This window comes from Tuber melanosporum (assembly GCF_000151645.1).
Source record: "Tuber melanosporum whole genome shotgun sequence assembly, scaffold_52, strain Mel28".
Classification (NCBI taxonomy): domain Eukaryota; kingdom Fungi; phylum Ascomycota; class Pezizomycetes; order Pezizales; family Tuberaceae; genus Tuber; species Tuber melanosporum.
The window spans coordinates 68,811-81,038 of record NW_003299098.1 but is presented as its reverse complement, the minus strand read 5'-3'; the positions used below and the strand labels follow the sequence as shown (position 1 = coordinate 81,038).

Genomic DNA, 12,228 nt, shown 5'->3' with positions numbered 1-12,228 from the left:
TCAACACAATCCCGGCAAAGGAGGGTCAAATATGATTATATGAGATATCCGATTGATAACCCATGAAGCAATATGGATCATGCCGGTTGAAACACTAACCCAACGAAAACCAAACAAAAACAATCCCCGAGTAGCATACTGGTACGATACGATAGAAGCCACGAGAACAACCCACCTGCATGGGGCCCGGGCATTATCGGACTTCAAGGTGCTCTATGTTCTGCGCCGTGCTTCTATTGTACCGGCGTTACCAAATTGCTTAACCCCCCCCCCACTCTCCAGAATCCCCCACATTCTGGAGCCAGAGCCAGCCAGAGGTAGACTATGCAACAAAATGGTGGGGCTCAGGGGGCCCTCTTTTTTTCTTCTTTCTCTTCTTCTTTTTTTCCCTTTCTTCCTTACAGCTGCATTGCAGGGCAGGGCATGTCGGGAATTTAGCAAATTGTTGCTCACCATTGGAGAATCTTCGGTGCTTGACTGAAAATCGCGCAGTGATGCTTGTGTTAGGGGTGGCCCCTCATTTTGTTTATCCGTGCATACGTCAGGCAATGGGTGCCCCACCAAATGCTTGGTTTGGTTGCTCTTATGTTTGGTCAAACGCAACATATACTTCCGCTTCCGCCCTTTCCATCTTAACTTTGCTATCGTTCATTGCGTTAACCATCGACAACAGTTGCTCTCTCTAAGCGGAGAAAGACAATCGGTGTTCGGAATCATCGCTATATCCTTTTGTGTAGGGAAGGTTTCTATTTTAACAAATCAAGGTACGTTGTGATTCCTTTATAATTTCTGTAATTTTTTCTTTCAATTTCGTTTCCCTATTTTTATTATAGGATGTTCTTTTTTAAGTTCGAGATGCACCCCGCTCTGCTTCCCCGCTCAGCTGCTGTTCCATCTTGTACGATGGGGGTATCACCTTTTTATTGCCCTTCTGTGCGGATGAAGAGATTTTTTTTTTTGCTTGCTTTTCTTAGCTTGGAGGTTTCATGTGGGAATATACCGTTGACGGTAAAGAAACAAGAACAAGCCATGCCTTTCAGTCTTGCTTCAGAATTGCCTGCCTGGAAAACTCTCCAGGATCACTATCATACTGTCAAGACATTGCACTTGTCGGATTTGTTTGCTCAGGATCCCAAGAGGGCCGAGAAGTTCTCTCGTTCGTTCCTTAATGATGCCGACGGAAACGAGATTTACTTTGACTTCAGCAAGAACTTTCTCACGGAAGAGACCCTTGGGCTCCTGATCAAACTAGCCAAGGAGGCTGATGTCGAAGGGCTTCGTGACAGAATGTTCAAGGGTGAGAAGGTCAACTTTACTGAAGAGAGAGCTGTATACCATATGGCTTTACGCAATGTTTCGAATAAGACTATGGAAGTCGATGGGAAGAGCGTTGTTGAGGACGTTAACTCCGTAATAGAACATATGAAGGAGTTCTCGGAGCAGGTTCGCAGCGGTGAGTGGAAGGGGCATACTGGTCAGCGCATCAAGAGCATTGTGAATATTGGGATTGGTGGCTCCGATCTGTAAGGTTCTCCCTGCCACTCTTGACGAACTTGAATGATAACAATGACGCAGTGGGCCGGTCATGGTTACGGAGACTCTAAAACCTTACGGACACCCTGACTTGACCTTGCATTTTGTGTCAAATATTGATGGTACCCACATCACCGAAGCTCTCAAGTCTTGCGACGCGGAGTCGACACTGTTCCTGGTTGCTTCTAAAACCTTTACCACCGCTGAAACTTGTACAAATGCAAACACAGCAAAAGAGTGGTTCTTGAAGCAGAAGGGTATCGATGGGGATAGATCTGCCATCGCAAAACATTTTGTTGCTCTCTCTACCAACGAGGCGGAGGTTACCAAATTTGGAATTAACGCCCAGAACATGTTCGGTTTCGAGTCGTGGGTTGGCGGAAGATACTCTGTTTGGTCGGCGATTGGATTGAGTGTTGCTCTTTACATTGGTTATGATAGATTCCATGAGTTCCTTGCTGGTGCTCACGCCATTGATAATCACTTCCTGAGCAAGCCGTTGGAAGAGAATATCCCCATTCTTGGAGGTCTTTTGAGCGTTTGGTATAGCAATTTCTTCAATGCTCAAACTCACTTGGTCTCTCCGTAAGTTTCCTCTCATGGGCGGCGCTTGTATATACCTAATACTAAACGCTTTGGGGCAGATTCGACCAATACCTTCACCGCTTCCCTGCATACCTCCAGCAGCTGTCCATGGAGTCGAATGGAAAGTCTGTTACTCGTGACGGTAGCATCGTAAATTACACTACTGGTGCTATCTTGTTCGGGGAGCCAGCTACCAACGCTCAGCACTCTTTCTACCAGCTCCTTCATCAAGGAACAAAGTTTATTCCTACTGACTTTATTCTGGCTGCAGAGTCTCACAACCCTGTCGCGCCAGACAACAAGCATCAATTGTAAGTAGGCACCCTCTTTACGGGGGCCAGCACAAGCTAACCTGAGAATAAGGATGTTGGCCTCCAACTTTTTTGCGCAGGCCGAGGCTCTCATGGTCGGAAAGGATGAAGGACAGGTTCTTGCAGAGGGTACTCCTGAGAAGCTCAAGAACCACAAGGTATTCCGTGGCGACCGCCCAACCACCGCCATACTAGCCCAAAAGATCACCCCCGGCGCTCTTGGTGCCTTGATCGCCTACTATGAGCACCTCACCTTCACTGAAGGTGCCATCTGGAACATCAACTCGTTCGACCAATGGGGTGTCGAATTGGGCAAGTCACTTGCCAGTAAGAGTTCTCCATCCTAGCGAAAGTGAGAAATGGTGATTGACAATATGAATAGAGAAAATTGGCTCTGAGCTCGAGAAGCCCGGAGACGTATCTGGACACGACGCTTCTACGAATACACTTATCAACAAGTTCAAGAAGATGTCCGGTGCGAGCAAGGTGACGTACAAACTCTAGTTGGCAGTTTGGCGGATTTTGGTTTCTACTACTTCGCTACTTTTTTGGGATGTGATATATAATACAAGGGTCACGCATGGCCTCCGTGCCGTCTATAGGCTGTTGGCCCCTTTGCATGGTACTCCTGGCGCAGAAAACGGTGACTATGTGAAAAACTACAAAAAGCCCGAGTGATAATGTGATGGATCGACTTAATCCCGCCCAAGTGCTTATTTGAAGCTAACCAATTGGTCCGGCATTTCGCGAGAGAACTCCATTGTAGCAGCAGTAATAAAAAGACAGGGTAGAAGGATATATAACGAAACCAAAAGGGGAATATTTGTGCCGTTTCCGGCAGCGCTTGTCCCCTCATCCAGACATGCTCATCGTTTAAAAACAAAATAAAATCAGTTTGCGAGAATCATCTTGACGAAATCTATTCAGATATTAGCCTCAAACACACTCGAGCCTGATCTAGAGGGAGGTGTATACCAGTGTAGTTAACCTGATCGCCATGAACGTTCATGCCCTTGAGTAGCTCATCAACTTCCTCATTGGTGAGCTTCTCACCAAGAGAGGTAAGAACTATCCACCGTTGAATTAGCAACTAGCTCACAATACACGGAGCGAGTGTCGGGGGAGAAAAAAAGCGTACCGTATCGCAGCTCCCCAACCCCAATGTAACCCGTGCAGTCTTTGTCAAATACTTGAAACCCCCTAACAAACTCATCCGGCTCCCCTGGATCACGGAACCCATTCGGACGGTTCAGGATTTTCAAAAACGACTCAAAGTCCACTGCGTTTTTAACCAAATATTAGCTACTAGTTTTTGAAGGAAAGGGGGAGGTGCTCACGATCGCCTTTGGGTGCAGAGCCGTGGATGAGATCGTCAACCTCTGCATTCGTGGGGTTCTGTCCACAAGCCCTGAGAAGGTCGCCCAGGGAGCTTAACGGGATACGCCCATTCCCGCGCTTGTCGAAGAGAGCGAAGGCTTCCTTGTAGTTTGTTGTTGCCTTTGTAAGGGGGTTAATTATGTTAGCTTTTTTCTTCCTTTCCCCCCGCCGTAACCCGAGCCACAAAGGGAGAGAGGCTTTCTACTCACCATTTTTGAGTTCGTTCGTTGTATACAGGTAAAGTGTAGTATTCAAGGAGGAAGAAAAAGGATGGAGGGGCAAGTTGATGGGATGGAGGTGAGGACGGGACGGGATGAAAAGCAGAGGTGGGGGAAGTTGAGCTTCTGCTAGTAAGGAGGTTGTTTTCGAGGACTTTTTTGGACATGGGTGTTTGTTTGTTTTGTACAACAGAGAGGTTGCCAAGGTGAGTGGTGCGACTACAGTAACTTAACCCTTCCGAGCTCTTAGCCTCTTCACCTCGATCCCACGCTTTAATACCACTGATGAGACTCGAGAGTGTGATCGCTTGGGGCACCTGTAATCCTGAGCATTTCCCTTTGTCCCCCTTCACTATCCATTATAATAAATAATAATAATCACGATAATGTCGTTATTATGATTCACCATATTATTGTTTCCTCATTTTGTCCACTTTTTCTCGTTCTACCCAAATCCGGCAGACAGTCGACAGAACATTTGCACTGCTTATCACTTATCTAACTTACCCCACTGCGGTATCGTACAGTACTCGTACTACTAGACTGAACCTTTTAACCAAGGGCCACAAAACCTCCACAAGCAACTGGTCTTGTTAAGGGAGAAGAAAATGGTGGAATTTTCCTCTTCAGGAGCAATGGATGATGTTTTTGTCCTCCTCGCAGGTATCGTAGTTAGGGATACTTCTAGGTTTCGGTGATTGCACCCGCAACTATTATACCACCACCCAATTACTGACCCCATCATCCATCGTCGAGATATATCGGGACTCCAGGGGCGCAATACCAGAATTTTTTTAAGATTCATGATAAGGATACCGTGCCGGCCGTCTACGGGCTACCAACAGATTTTAACCTTTAAAACGATCCCACCAAGGATCACTGGCACTTTGGCAAGCTGTAACTTCCGACGGTATGATAGTGGTCTTTGCGGTTGGAGGCTAGCCATATCACCCGTTTGAGGACAGAGATACCGGTGCACTCGAGCACTGGTATAGGACGCTCTCCATAACTGGGGGCTGTTCATGGGAGTTTGCGGGGGTGTTTTTAGAAAGTCCCTCTTTTTGCTTGTTTTCCGGTGCTGTGGACTCTTCCTCTGCCGTAGGTAAATTTGCGGGGGACCCGTGACATTTTATAATTCAGCAACTGTTATGCTTCAGATGACAGGTGGTCCCCGTTCCCTCGGGGGTCCATACGTGGTGCTAATTGTTTGCTTCGTACAAGTCGATCTTTGAGCGAAGGAATTGACTATGGATAAGGTTGGGGATTTCAAATGGAGGAGGTGCTATGGTGGCGATTTCGTATAGTGTTAGCTAATTTCAAAGGAGCTCTGGTTGGGCATAAATTTATAATTTGGTACTCGTAGTAGACTGTCATGCTGCACAATTGCTCTGACAGTACGAGTACGAGTAGGGTAGCTTAATCTCTCTTTTTCTTGGCATGCAGAAAAATCGGCCCTGCCACGCCAGGGCGGATCCAACCTCGGCTCGCCATAAATACAAACCGGCTAAACAAACATCCGAAAAATCAACCTCAATGCTCTCACAATACAGTAGAAAGCTCACATGAAAAAGAAAAAAGCGCCAAACCTTACTATGGAAGACAAACTCCTACTGCGTAGCACTTGGCTCAATTAGTGTTCCTACAGTGATAATCTAGTGTCTTCAAACTCCCATAACACAACAACCGCAACCCGTAACCGTGCCAAGGTTCCTGCCGATTATGTAACTGCGCACAGTTCCAAAATCTCGCAGCACGTCTACGGCGTGCCTAACAGCTCAACGGAAGATTTGATAAAACCAACTCCTTTCGCCCCATAGAACTCCACGATCACATACCCAAAATATCTGAGAACTATGCAGATACTGATGCAAGGATCAGCGCTGCCTGCTCCAAGGTTTTCGAAATCGAAAAGCCCAATATTGCCACAATTGCCCGTGAGTTTAGTGTGTCAGAAGGTCGTTTGCGTGCATGAGTGGGGGGACGTCAATCCAAGTTTCAGTATTCCTCGACTAATAAAAGACTTTCTGAAGTGGAGGAATTGGCCGTCTGCCTATATCTAAAACGCCTAGATAGTATTGGAACCTCCGCTCGACTTCCTATGGTGACTGGATGCGCCAATGTGATCCTCAAACAGAGATACAGCCCTGCCTCACCTGAGAGCCCCTTTCCCAACTGTCGGCCCAACATGAGCTCCACTTTTCCTAGAACGACATCCCGAGTTCCATATTCGGAAGCAAAAGTCGCTTGATTATGACCGGAAAAAAACTCACCACTTGGAGGATCTTTTGGACTGGTTTAGCCGGTATAAAAAAATTTATGATGAATGTGGGATTATGTCCTCTGATACCTACAACTTCAATGAGACGGGTTTCTGGATTAGAATCAGGAAGGATTAGTGGATCATCACCTTAGATCCTGACTGGCAATCGTATCTTGCCTGTTCCAGCAATCGGGAACTAGTCACTTCCTATGAGGTGGTTAGTAGGGATGGTAGTATTCTACCTCCAATATTGATTCTCCCTAGTATAATATACCAGGATAACTGGTACACAAAGACAGATTTTGATGGGGACTTCCTCCTTGGTGATTCTGATACCGGATACTTGAACGACTATCTCTCCTTCAAGTGGTTGTACCACTTTGATCACTTTTCCACCATGAGCCAGGTTGGAGCTTACAGGCTTCTTTGACTTGATGGCTATGGATCGCACTGCATGAAGGAGTTGATTGACTACTGGGATGAAAAAAAGATTATTCCCTTTTGTGTTCCCCCTCATACAACTCATCTACTGTAACCTTTAGATGTAGTTGTTTTTCAACCACTCAAGCACTATCATACCAAGGCGGTAGAGCAGGCTATAAGAACAGGATGTTTTGATTTCAACAAGCTTGAATTCTTATCTGCTATCAGCTCAATTCGAGACCAAGCCTTTAAGAGCACTACAATCATCTCCGCTTTCCGCAAAACTGGTCTCCTTCCTTACAATCCGGAGATTATGCTATCTAAACTACGGGAGTTTACACCCCCACCTATCTACCAAGGTATACCAGCGGAGTCAGAACTGTGAACCCCCTTATGTTAGGCGGAGACAACTTGATAGACTTCAAAGTTGTCTAGGCTAATCGAGATTCGTTTCTGTAGAAGGAGATAGTCTAGGAAGGCTCGGACTTTGATCGTTTCGTTTATGACTACAAGGAGCGAAGTAAAATAGGTAAAGTAGGGTAGAATTGTAAAAACAATATTATATTGTTAAGGTCTCTTCTCCATTGCTTGATGATGTCTAAGGCTTGGGAGGCACTTCAATATTTATATTCCACGTCTGCGTGTTCGTGGACTACATCTATTTATCATACAACTATGTACTTCTTCAATCGTAATTCGTGATGTTGAGTTTTCTTCCAAGGTGCGAACACCTGTGGACCCTGAAAACCATCACACCCTCTTGGGTAATTATGATATTTCTTCTTAGGAAGCGTGCTATCCCCAATAGTAATACCCTGATTAGCAGAGTCTTTAAACTTATGGCCTAGTTCTTAAGTTGAACTGAGTTGGCTCCAATTGTCTTTGCTATTGACAAAATGATCTGTCTTATCTACAGCTATATCTGTTAGGAATACCAGAATCCGATACCTAGGAACCACCCTAAGTAGGGTAACCCCACTTGGAATTGGAATCTCTGGTCTCCAACACCCCCCTCCGGCTCCCTTACGGGGCCCGTGCGTCATCATATATATCAATCTCAGTTGCGTCCTGTGACTATATTACCACAGAATTGAAGGTATTAGAATAACACCGTATATGTCACCGCCGTCCGTCCGACTGGATCCTGTTCGCAGGATATATGAGAGGAGACCTTCGACTAGGTCTGGGAAGTAGAACAAAGTGATTCTGTCAACTACTCAGAGAGTTACTTGGCTCCAAAGACATAAGACCTTTGGCATGGGCTGTAAATAACAGGACGATTTCGCACAAAGAGATGGTATTAAATGGTAAAGGATCTCTACTAGAGACCAATACATTTACATCTACCAGAAGAGTCTAGAACTCCAAAAAAGCACTAATAAAGAAGCCAACGAACTTCACGGAGTGTTGCAACTGGGTTTCAGAACATGTCGTAGTGTCACGAATGTGGCTTAGCGAGGAAAGGGGTTTTCACGTGACACATAGTTATAAGTCACAGGTATGTTATTGTTTCACGCATATGACCTATTCGGGTTATATGATTAGTTATGTGTGGGATTTGTGATGCTTTCGCACATGGCTCAAGTATGAGTCATGGGACGTGCGCCTGATGAGTATGTCTTACGAGTGTGCCTTACGGGTAAGCCTTGCACATATGATTTATGTTTCGCACATGACCTCATTATGATGTCATGGGTTTCGTGCATATGACTCAGTCGAGTCATATGACTTGGTTATTGCGTTATGATTGGTTTATGAGTTTCGCACATAATCTCGCTAGGAGATTATGGGTTTTGAGCATGTGATTACTTTGGTCACATGACTAGTTTGTTGTGATTTAGTTTCGCACATGTGACCACTTTAGGTCACATGACTAAAGGCGGGAAGAACACTATATAAGGAGGCCGATGCGGCCGAGGAAGATAAGTTCTTCACGCTTTGTTCTAAGTACTTTTCCTCGTCCTTGCCGTCGCTTCGCCCCGAGCGTTTCTTTTGCCATCATGATGGGCCTTGATGCCTTGGATTCTGGGGGAGATATCTGAGTTCGCTCAGTAGTTCCTGGGGTCTTTAGTGTTGAGGTCTGTTAGGTGTTGCGTGGCGGATAACTTGCTTGCGTCTCGTTTCGTTGGGTTGGTTATCTCACGATACTAGCACTTCGAGCACTCATCACGGTCGCTTCCGAGCCCCTTTCGGTAAAATGTCTACGGCTTCCTGTCTATCGTCTACTCGCAGGTTTCGCGTTCGATTGGGGGGATTGAACATTGTGTTTGGGGGGATCACCCGTGTCATTCTTTGGGCCAGCTCATATCTTTTGTTGGGTTTTAACGGAGTCCTTAGTTCTCGTGATACAAAACGCCCTTGGGTTAGACTGATGACCTTCCCAAGTATCAACACGTCGTACCGGCCGCATCAACCCACTAGGGAGGGGGCCTCGCCGGCCTCCCCCTCCTCGTTACTACATGTTTCTACGGTCGGGATCCTACGATGTTGTTTATCGCTATTCCCTTAGAGTTTTTGTCCTTGCGGCATTTACGGCGATTCAGTCAGGCGTCTCCTCCTCGCACCCGTGGGGATGGCTTTGACCCTGAAAAATCTTACCCCCTGGTGTGGTGATTGTTGCTACCTGGGGTGGTGTGGGACGATTGGCTGCCGGACACTCACGTTGTCTGTGCATTCGGGTGGTTCGGTTGTGGTCTGTGGTTGGCGGCTTCACCCATTGCAAGTGGGGCCTACCTCCTGTTGGTCTGCTTCTGTTCGTTTGCCCTCCCCCTTCTTGTCGCGTTAGTTGGGGATGCCTTTTGCCCGTTATTCGGTCTGTGCCTGTTGCCGGACCTGTGGGGCTGGCTTTGGCTGGCTCTGCTTACTCTTTCCCGACTCGGTTGGATTTCGGTTCGGCTGGGTTGGATGGTGTGGCTGGTGCCCGTTCCTTCGGGTGTTGGTGCTGCCTCCTTTGTGGCTCCCGGCTGTGGCTGGTGGGCCCCCCTCAGCTATATGGTGCTGGGGGTTGGGGCTCTGTTTGTGTGGCCAAGATCAATGGCTGCCTGGTAGGGCTGGGTATAAGCTGTCCTGTGGCCATTGGATGGTTGTTCTGTCTGAGGGGCTGGGGGGGCTGGATGGGCTCTATGGCGTCTGGTGTGTGGGGTTTGGGGGGGGCTGATTGGGGGGGGAGAGGCACCTGCAAGCACCGGTCGGACATGCGTCAGGTTGGGCGATGTCTAATTAAGTGTTTCCGGACCGGTTTGGGCTGCTGGGCGAAGCTGCTGAGTGCTGTAAAGCTCCCCGGTGGACCGCTGGACTGATGGCCACCTGTGCGGATAGTGGATTGCGACCACCTGGTTGGACTTGTTTGGGTTCTGCGTGCTGGGTGTTGTGGAAGTCTGTTTGGTTTCTTTGGTTTGGCAATGGGCATGGCTGGCAGGGGCAAGGCACCACGGGTGGGAGATAGGCCCCACTGACTATTTCGGTCTGTTACCACCTCTATGTATTTCTTTTGTTCATGTGTTTGTGTCGGGGGACAGGCAGCGGGTACAGGTCCTCCTTACCATTACGCTCCTCGGAGGCACTTGGCAAAGTGGGTTTATAGGGTCGACGGCCTGGCATGCGGATACGAGAGGTGGACATGCTGGTCACCTCCTCTCTGCCATTGTGTCGCCTGTAGTTTATATTTGGTTTGGTTTGTTGTTGGTTTTCTACTGTGGTGGAGGTATTGCGGGACAGTATTTAGACCGAGTGGTAGTGGTTTTGATTTTGTTGGACGAGGAACCTGGTTGGGTCGGTCTCTTGCTCGGCTTCGGCTACGCTTGGTGCTAGTTGGCTTCATACCAGAGGGGCTACGGACTCGGACCGGGGAGGGCGCTGGGTTGTTTGAGGGTCTTGTAATTAGTTTCCGTGCGGGCATGACTCGGGGATGGCTGGTGCGGGACCGTAGACTTAGTTAGCCTAGGGTTAGTGGTATACTGGTTAGCGGTATCCCTGTGCCGGCGAGGGCTCGTCATATGCCAGTGTTGGCGGTACGAGTTTAAATAAAATTAGATTGACTTCTAAGTACTTTTCCTACTTATTACTTTAACGAATATCAAATACCTTTACGATCTTTATCCTTATTGCAACGTTATCGTTACGCTAAAGAAGGCACTTTACGAAGAAGAGTTAGAGAAAGCTTACGATAGGCGTTCCCGATAGAAGACAAAGGTCGTGTACTATCGGTAACGTAGGCAGAGACCTAGAGCTATCGTAGGACAAAGAAAGAAGGAGACAGAACCGATAAGTATCGTTCCCCGTCGCCAAGAACTAACTATACAGAGAGGGATTGTTACACGTAGTCATGGGGTGATTCCCAATACTACGATAGTTGGTGAAACCTACTACCCAGAGAGCAACTAAGGATTGCCGACCGAGGGATTAATTACCAATCTGGTGGAGTAGCTTCCTGCAAGTTAATTGGAAGTCATCCAGAGAAAATCTATGGGTTGGGTATGGAGTTACAAAGGATCAGAGTCAGGTGACCTACGATGGTTGTAATAACAACCACTTTTGCAGATATAGCCGTGGATAAAACTGATCATTTTATCAATGGCGAAGACAATTGGAGCCAACTCAGTTCGACTTAAGAACTAGGCCATAAGTCTAAAGACTCTGCTAATCGGTATATTACTATTGGGGACAGTACGTTTCCTAAGAAGAAATATCGTAATTACCGAAGAGGGTGTAATGGTTTTCAGGGTTCACCGGTATTTGCACCTTGGAAGAAAACTCGACGTTGCAAATTATGATTGAAGAAGTATATAGTTGTATGATAGATAGATGTAGTCCGCGAACACTCAGATGCGGAATATAAATATTGAAGTGCCTTCCAATCTTTAGACATCATCACGCAACGGAGAAGAGACCTTAACAATATAATATTGGTTTTACGATTCTACCCTACTTTACCTACTTTACTTCGCTCCTAGTAGTCATAAATGAAATGAGCCAAGTGCAAGCCTTCCTAGACAATCTTGAAGTCTATCAAGTTGTCTCTGCCTAACAATATCTGCAAAGGTGGTCGTCATTACAACTATCATAGGTCATTTGACTCCGATCCTTTGTAACTCCATACCCAACCAATAGATTTTCTTTGGATGACTTCCTATTAACTCGCAGTAAGCCACTCCACTAGACTGGTAATTAATCCCTTGGTTGCTCTCTGGGTAGTAGGTTTTAGTAACTATTGTAGTATTGAGAATCACCCCATGGCTACGACGTATTCCGAAACCCAGTTGCAACACTCCGTAAAATTCGTTGGCTTCTTTAGTAGTGTCTTTTGGAGGTCTAGACTCTTCTGCTGTATGTACTTGTATTGGTCTCTAGTAGCGATCCTTTACCATTTGATACCATCTCTTAGTACGAAATCATCCCGTTATCTACGGTCCATACCAAAGGTGTCATTTCTTTGAAGCCAAGTAACCCGCTGAGTAGTTGGCGGAATTACTCCGTTCAACCTCCCAGGCCTAGCTGAAGGTCCCCTATCATATATCCTGCG

General features: G+C 46.8%; 2 protein-coding genes; one reads left to right on the top strand and one right to left on the bottom strand.

The window, feature by feature from the left end:
• Positions 1-164: 164 nt before the first annotated feature.
• Positions 165-3,054, top strand: GSTUM_00009036001 (uncharacterized protein). XM_002840445.2 has 6 exons: positions 165-764; positions 1,022-1,523; positions 1,576-2,118; positions 2,178-2,429; positions 2,482-2,756; positions 2,812-3,054. Exons 2-6 carry the CDS (start codon positions 1,030-1,032, stop codon positions 2,931-2,933), a joined length of 1,686 nt encoding a protein of 561 aa, XP_002840491.1. The 5' UTR covers positions 165-764; positions 1,022-1,029; the 3' UTR covers positions 2,934-3,054.
• A 117-nt stretch (positions 3,055-3,171) lies between these two features.
• Positions 3,172-4,191, bottom strand: GSTUM_00009035001 (uncharacterized protein; the record flags this gene model as incomplete). XM_002840444.2 has 5 exons in its annotated part: positions 3,172-3,348; positions 3,405-3,497; positions 3,568-3,708; positions 3,767-3,926; positions 4,042-4,191. The coding sequence occupies 5 exons, from the start codon at positions 4,189-4,191 to the stop codon at positions 3,320-3,322; spliced, it is 573 nt and encodes a 190-aa protein (XP_002840490.1). The 3' UTR covers positions 3,172-3,319.
• Positions 4,192-12,228: the final 8,037 nt, after the last annotated feature.

Coding starts and splice junctions, on each gene's coding strand:
- GSTUM_00009036001 (XM_002840445.2), top strand. CDS start 1,030: ATGCCTTTCAGTCTTGCTTCAGAATTGCCTGCCTGGAAAACTCTCCAG. Junction 2,119..2,177: donor CAAACTCACTTGGTCTCTCC/GTAAGTTTCCTC, acceptor GCTTTGGGGCAG/ATTCGACCAATACCTTCACC. Junction 2,430..2,481: donor CCAGACAACAAGCATCAATT/GTAAGTAGGCAC, acceptor CCTGAGAATAAG/GATGTTGGCCTCCAACTTTT.